Here is a 7,119-nt window from a genome sequence, read left to right on the forward strand (position 1 = left end):
TGCATTTTGGATCCACCACTCCTGCTTGCCCGCCTGCCACACAGCCAACCATGACACAATTCATACATAGCAGCCTCTTGAAAAATAAGGAAGAATTGACCAGGTTACATATGCTTTCTGAATTTATCTGCAGTACCATGTCAATTAAATTTAAATGTAAAAAATTCTAACATTTAACATAATCAAGAAACTATAAAAAGTGAATGCAAGCTAAAGGTTATTGAACCATACATATAATTACTACCGTGTGTCTTTATTTTATTAAGTAAGTAAACAAAATCTCATTTTACTACATTCAGTTTTCAGAGTGACTGTGGTACCTTCTTCCCCATGATACGTTTTTTTGTATTCTTCTCTGGCTTCATTAAGATTATATAACATTTGGGTATGAAGATGCAAATTAGCAGTCCAAAACTGGAAGCAAGTATAGCAAATATTTCTACAGCAACACTGAACTTCCCAGGAGAGCTGACATATGCTGGGATAAATGTAATCCATACTGCACAGAATATCAACATGCTGAAAGTGATAAACTTGGCTTCGTTGAAATTATCGGGTAGTTTTCTAGCTAAAAATGCAAAAATAAAACATAAAATAGCCAGAAGTCCTATATAACCAAGCACAGCCCAAAAGCCTACAGCTGAGCCTAGAGCACATTCCAGAGTGATCTTGTCTTTGATCTCCTTAAAATTCTTAAATGGAAAAGGAGGAGAAGTTGTTAACCAGGTGATACAAATGATAACTTGCATAAGAGTGAATGCTGTAACACAGAGTCTCTGCTGTGTCTGCCCAAACCATTTCTGAACATTACTACCTGGACGTGTTGCTCTGAAAGCCATTAAAACAACCATTGTTTTTCCCAGAAGACAAGAGATACAGAGGACAAAGGTGATGCCAAATGCTACATGTCGGAGCATACAGGACCAATCAGAGGGCTGACCAATGAAGGTCAGAGAACACAGGAAGCACAGAATTAAGGAGAAGAGCAGCAGGAAGCTCAGTTCAGAGTTGTTTGCCCTGACAATAGGAGTTTTCCTATACTTGAAGAAAATAAGTATCACACCAATCGTCATGCATGCTCCGAATAAAGATGCTGCAGTAAGCAGAACTCCCATAATGTCTTCATATGATAGAAACACTGCTTCCTTCTTTATACAGGCATCTCTTCTTTCATTTGACCAAAACTCAGGTAGACATCTCAAACAGGTGACAGAATCTGGAAATGAATATTGAAGTAAATGTTACTCTTACTGAGTATAATTGTTTATGCCTGCATTTGCATCTACAACAACATCCATGTAATATTCTACTGGTACTGTACAGTCAGAAGATGATAACCAACAAATATACTCAGTGACTGCTACACTGTTTTGTGGTTAGGTGAGGATGGATAAATGAGACATTTAAAGTGTTCAATAGCTCTTGTGATTATGGCATATTTTTTGTTTACATTTTAAAGCAAAGTGCATAATATTATAATTTCTTTCAAAGGAGCACAGAAGTAGAAATGTTCATATACAAATTCATAAAGCTCTGCATACACCTCTGTTTTTTGGATATAAAAATTGGCAATGAAAACAACCTCAAATACTATTTTGGGACCTCATTTCTGTTATTGAGAGGAGAAAAAAATGAACTCAATATTATTTTCCATCAACAACAAACACCAGCTACAATTGAGAGGCCTAAACAAGAATTATCATGTCACAGTAAGAAAGTGGACTACTGTATGTATAAATATGATTTTGTAAGCCGCCAAAATAAATACAGAAAATAAAGTGAACTTATGCAATTTAGCACAGACTACTTTTTGATTTCTTCACGTAGTTCATCTTTTTGAACTACTCCACTTATACAATCCCAACAGAGCACTTAGATCGTCCAATCACATGCTCAACCTAGGTCTCAACTTAAGTCAAGAAGTGATCGGGCCTTTGCAACCGTGGCACCTAGACTCTGGAATAACCTCCCTGTTCATATTCATACCGCCGAGTCTATCCAGTCTTTTAAATCTCATCTTAAAACCCATCTTTTTACTTTGGCTTTTGATTCTAACTAGTTGGCTGTTCTAGCTTGTTGTGTTGTTACCTATTGTTTGTTGTCCTGTTTTATTGTTTTGTCTTAATTTTCCCATGCTTTTACTGACTGCGAAGCACTATGGTCAACATTGTTGTTTTTAATATGTGCTATATAAATAAATTTAGATTAATTTGATTTGATGTGAGAAATTTTTATCTCATGTTATTTTTCAATTCTAATGGATGGATGATTTCCACTTCACCATATACCATATTCATATTGATAGCTAAAGAGGTTTTTACTGTATAACCATATCCACACTGTACACTGAACTCAAGATTACTCTAAACAGAAGACTGTGTTTTTATTATGAATGTCAATTATGTGTAATATTTATAATTTTCACTTTGTTGTGGTTACTCCTTTATATGTTTTTTTTTTATTATTTTGGTTGTATTGGATTATTATAAGGCATCAGTCCGTATTTTGACAGTGCAGCATCATTTATAAAATGACAAGTATCTCTTGTTATTTTATATTGGTTACTGGTATGAAGTGTGTTAAAATACCAGAAATGGTCTGAAAACCACGCAAACATTTCTTATTGTGTTCATAGAGCTACAAACTGGAGCAATGTTCTTGATCATGTCTTTATCTTTCTACAAATGAAAATAAACATAATAAAAATTCAACATGAAATATATGGTAAAGATGGGATTTAATTTACATTTCTATATGTGGCTTTACTGTTCATAGTTTAAGAAGGCGATCTGGATGCTGATGTTATCTGCAGTAAATATAAACCAATTATTTAATTTTAAAAACATAGTTTAAAATGATTCAGAAATTCTCCAATGAGCTTCGAACATGTGTTGAAAGTATTTATAACTGACAATAACTTGCCAATGAATTGCAAAAAGCCTTAAAAAAAATATCACCACACCTGTAGTGTTGCTTATCTCTCCCTCTGCACATCTTATACAGTCATAGCAGCAAACAGGCCTTCCTTTCTGGAGAACCTTGCGTGTTCCTGGGGGACATTTCTCACTGCAAACTGACAAAGGCACCTGGATGAATTTTAAGTAATTTATTAAAATTTAAGCATTAAAATAATGACAATAATAATGCAAAATAATTTAAATACAAACTGATATCTTAAAAGTAAAATAGAAGGGAAAATGTATCACAGCGTACCTGCTTTGAGTTTTTTGCCCAAATTAAAGCCTTGCTTTGCAGATGTAGCTGTTTTTCTACAGCTAATGATGTATCATACAGACCAACTGTTACAAACTCCACAATTCCGTTTTCTCTTGGCTGCCAGTTTATAATGTCATACTTTGCTGCTGGATCTCCATTCTCATTAAAGTAAACCTCATCTCCTTCCTTTGTTGTGAAATGACTCTTTCGTATGTGTTGTAGAATCTAAGACATATGACATAGCTAAATTAGTTTTGACAGATATGCTGAAAACGGACTGGCTGAAGAATATGAAAGAAACCATTTCTTTAAATTAAAACTATTTTCTTGCCAATGTGACTTAATATGAAAAATATAATTTAAGCTAGTAAAAAGCTCACCATGAATGGATCTAGCTGCACATTTTTGTTACATGTTTTATTACAGCTGAGGATATTGTGAAGTGCATGGGCCACAGCATACACTCCTTTGTAGACATTGTTAAAGATAGGCATGAGAGACATGTCAATGAAGCTGTTTTGAACTCCAGTCATGTCTTCATGTCCAGTACACTCTCTCTGAATGTCTGATGATGACTTCAACTCCTTGAATTTACAACTAAATAGTGTCTCCCAGAACTCAGTAAACAGTTGGGTATTAGATGAATTCAGTGGCTTCTCAGTCAGTATGAAATTTCTTAGGCCACTGACATGTGCTATGGGAATGGAAAGACCTATGGCACCATCCAATATGTGATGTATGTCCATTTCTGCAGTTTGTGAATCAAATATCCAAGATTCAGTGCCTACCCACTGATACCCAGACAAGTTATGGTACAAGAACTCATGTAGAAGCACATTCAAATCTGGACGGGAAAGGAAAGTAACAATCACCTTGGAGGTTGAAGCCTTTATAATTTCAATTATCCTTTGTATTTTGGCAGATGGATCTGTTCTAAAGAAAAATACTGAATACTCCAAACAGATGCCCAGCTGCTGTGCAGTTTCTGTGAATGTGGCCATGCCATTATTTCCATAATCACTGTTGGTTCTGATAGCTCCAACCCAAGTCCATCCAAAATGCTTGACCAAATGGGCCAGGGCTCTGCTCTGGTAGTAGTCACTGGGTATTGTTCTGAGGAAGGATGGGTACTTGGTTTTGTCACTGAGACAAGCACATGTGGCCAAATGGCTGATCTAAGAGAGTACAAAATTTAAAAAAAAAATAAAAAAAAAAATATATATATATATATATATTTAAAGAAATGACAAAAAAATCTATCTATCTGTCTTTAGATATAAAGAAAGAAGTCTACACACCACTGGTAGAAAAAAAGGTCCGGTGACAGTAGCTAACACTATTGTTGTAGAAGAAGAGGTTGCTCCTATTATGGCCTGTACATGTGCAGATGTGGTACATGGTGTCTTTGACGGTACAGACACATTACCATTAGCCAAAGCTAGTGTAACTCCTACACTTCTTGCAACATTGTCACAAGTATCATATATTTTATAACCCAGAGAGATTCCTGGCAGTAGGTCTGTACTTTTATTAATCTCCTCAATGGCAAAAAGCATAGCCTGGGCAAACTGCAAATCTCTGAAATTTAAACTTAATTGAGACGATAATAGACACTTATGAATAATTTGCTTTGCATCATGTTCTTTAAAACAGAGACTAATAATTATGTATAAATCATTAAACAGCAACATCAGCATTTCAAACAACAATATTTGATGCAAACAATTTATAAAACTGAGAACATTAAAATATTTATCAAGTCTTATTAGCATCTACATATTTCAAGAAGATTCTTTTAAACTAAATTAATTTCTGCGGTGTCATTTACCTGGCGCATTGTAGTGGCAGAGGTTTATTCATGTAGGAATCCTTTCTCTCTTTCCAGCTTGTGTGAAAAGAGAACATCCCCCCCAGTATAATATCCCCATTCTTAGATAGCAGTGGGTTCTCAGGATCTCCTCTCTGTCTGCACACTGGCTCCTCAGCATGAGAGACAGATGCCACCAACAACAGTTGTAGAAATGCCCATCCCTGCTCTGGCCATTTCTGTGTTGATGTCATTTCTTGAGCTAAGCCACTTAGTGGCATTAAAAGTATCTTGATGAAAATAAAAGTGTACTGGTATTTATACCTTTCAGTGCAACATTAGAAATAATATAATAGTAACAGTGTATTCTCTATAGACCTACAGGGTTGGGCACAAGAAGGGACCCTCCCTAATTTGTATTTTAATGTAGTTTAATATATGTAAAATAATAGTATACACACATATCCCCATTTAAATATGTAACAGTGCAAAACTTCTTAAAAATAAATATGCACAAAATTTTTTTTGCACATGTGAAATGTGCATTGAGCTCTTCTTATATGGCAATGAAGGTCATATATTTACTCTCTTATCAAGTCAATATCTTAATTAACAAGTGGATGCACTGAAATATTATTTACTGTATTTCATACAATATTTTGGGCTACTCTTAGAGCTTTACACAACAAGTCACAGTCACTTATTCATCTCCATATTCACAGTGAAGATGTAATATTTTGAGTCTAAATTCATTTGCTCACTCTCACATACGTACATTCTTCTTTCACATTCATATATTACTGTATACATGTTTATGAGGACACATTTCAATTCATTTCAATTCAGTTTTATTTATATAGCCCCAAATCACAACAACAGTTTCTTCTAACCACTTGATATTGTAAGATGAAAAACCTATAATAATACAGAGTAACCCCAACAATCACATGCAATCACTTTGGTGAAAGTGGTAAGAAAATTTCCTTTTTAACGAGAAGAAATCAATGACAGAGCCAGGTTCAGAGAGGTGCGGCCATATGCCATGACCAAGTGGGGGTTAGGGGAGGGAGACAGGACAAAAGCCATGTCGTGGAAGAGAGCCACAGATTAATAATAACTTGTAATTAAATGTAGATTGATGTATAAGCACATGGTGAGTGAAAAGGGCTGAGGGAAGGAGAAACGCTTAGTGTATCATGAGATGCCAAGTCTATTGCAACATAAGGGTGGAAAAAGAGAAACATATACAAACTAGTGGACATGTCCACATGGCCTTCTCAGCTTTCAAGCTGACTCCTCTCCTCTCTCCCATCCTGGCGTCACTGAAAAAGGAAGACACTAATTAGGAGGATAAGGAACAGCTGCCCTGTCAGCCTCACTGGCATTGCCCCTCAAGCCTGCTGCTTCATCCCTTCCCTGCACCTACCCCAAAGACACATCCCCACCACCACCCTCACCACCTGGCCGAGACTGGGAAGCCATCTGGCCGAACCTACTCCTCCTGTGGGTGTGGGAGAGGAAGTCAGCCACTGCCATCTGAGGACCAGTCCTATGGATCACCTTGAATTTAAAGGTCTAAAAAGCCAGATCCCACCAGGTGATCTGGGCGTTGGCATCCTTCATGCGCTGGAAGCACTGCAGCGGAGCAGGGTCTGAGCAGAGGGCGAACGAGTGTTCTGGGAGGTTCCGATGGAAATTTTTTTTACCTTAGTGTACTGATCACGTGTTCTGACGATAGTATACATATGTATTAGTGATATTAGTTATATATGAAGGATAACTTGTTTCCCACTCGCTGGTTGAACAAGAAGGGTCCTTGCAACTGGAAGAGGGAAGTAACACAAGCACTTTGTCTCCTGGTGAAAACTGCCTGAGTCTAGCCCCTCTGTTGTACAGGTGCTGCTGGGACTTGAGCAGTGTCTCTCATGATGCAATACTTGTGCAATACTTTTTGTAAATAGTCAACAGTGCAATAGACTCAATACTTGAAATGCGCAATTCACTTGTATTTTTATTTTTTATTCCTATTTATTCTATTTATCCCCTTTGTATATTTTATTTATATTTGTCTCTGTATTTATATATGTGTGTGTGTG

General features: G+C 36.4%; 1 protein-coding gene across 1 annotated transcript; it reads right to left on the reverse strand.

Annotated features, from left to right (window-relative positions):
- Positions 1–302: 302 nt before the first annotated feature.
- On the reverse strand, positions 303–5,223 carry LOC102308907 (extracellular calcium-sensing receptor-like). Its single transcript, XM_005950921.3, has 6 exons — positions 5,045–5,223; positions 4,515–4,806; positions 3,597–4,391; positions 3,214–3,441; positions 2,963–3,086; positions 303–1,216 (listed from the first exon to the last, which is right to left on the reverse strand). Exons 1-6 carry the CDS (start codon positions 5,119–5,121, stop codon positions 303–305), a joined length of 2,430 nt encoding a protein of 809 aa, XP_005950983.3. The 5' UTR covers positions 5,122–5,223.
- Positions 5,224–7,119: the final 1,896 nt, after the last annotated feature.

Source organism: Haplochromis burtoni, unplaced genomic scaffold (assembly GCF_018398535.1).
Source record: "Haplochromis burtoni strain Fernald_Lab_line unplaced genomic scaffold, NCSU_Asbu1 Contig_872, whole genome shotgun sequence".
NCBI lineage: Eukaryota > Metazoa > Chordata > Actinopteri > Cichliformes > Cichlidae > Haplochromis > Haplochromis burtoni.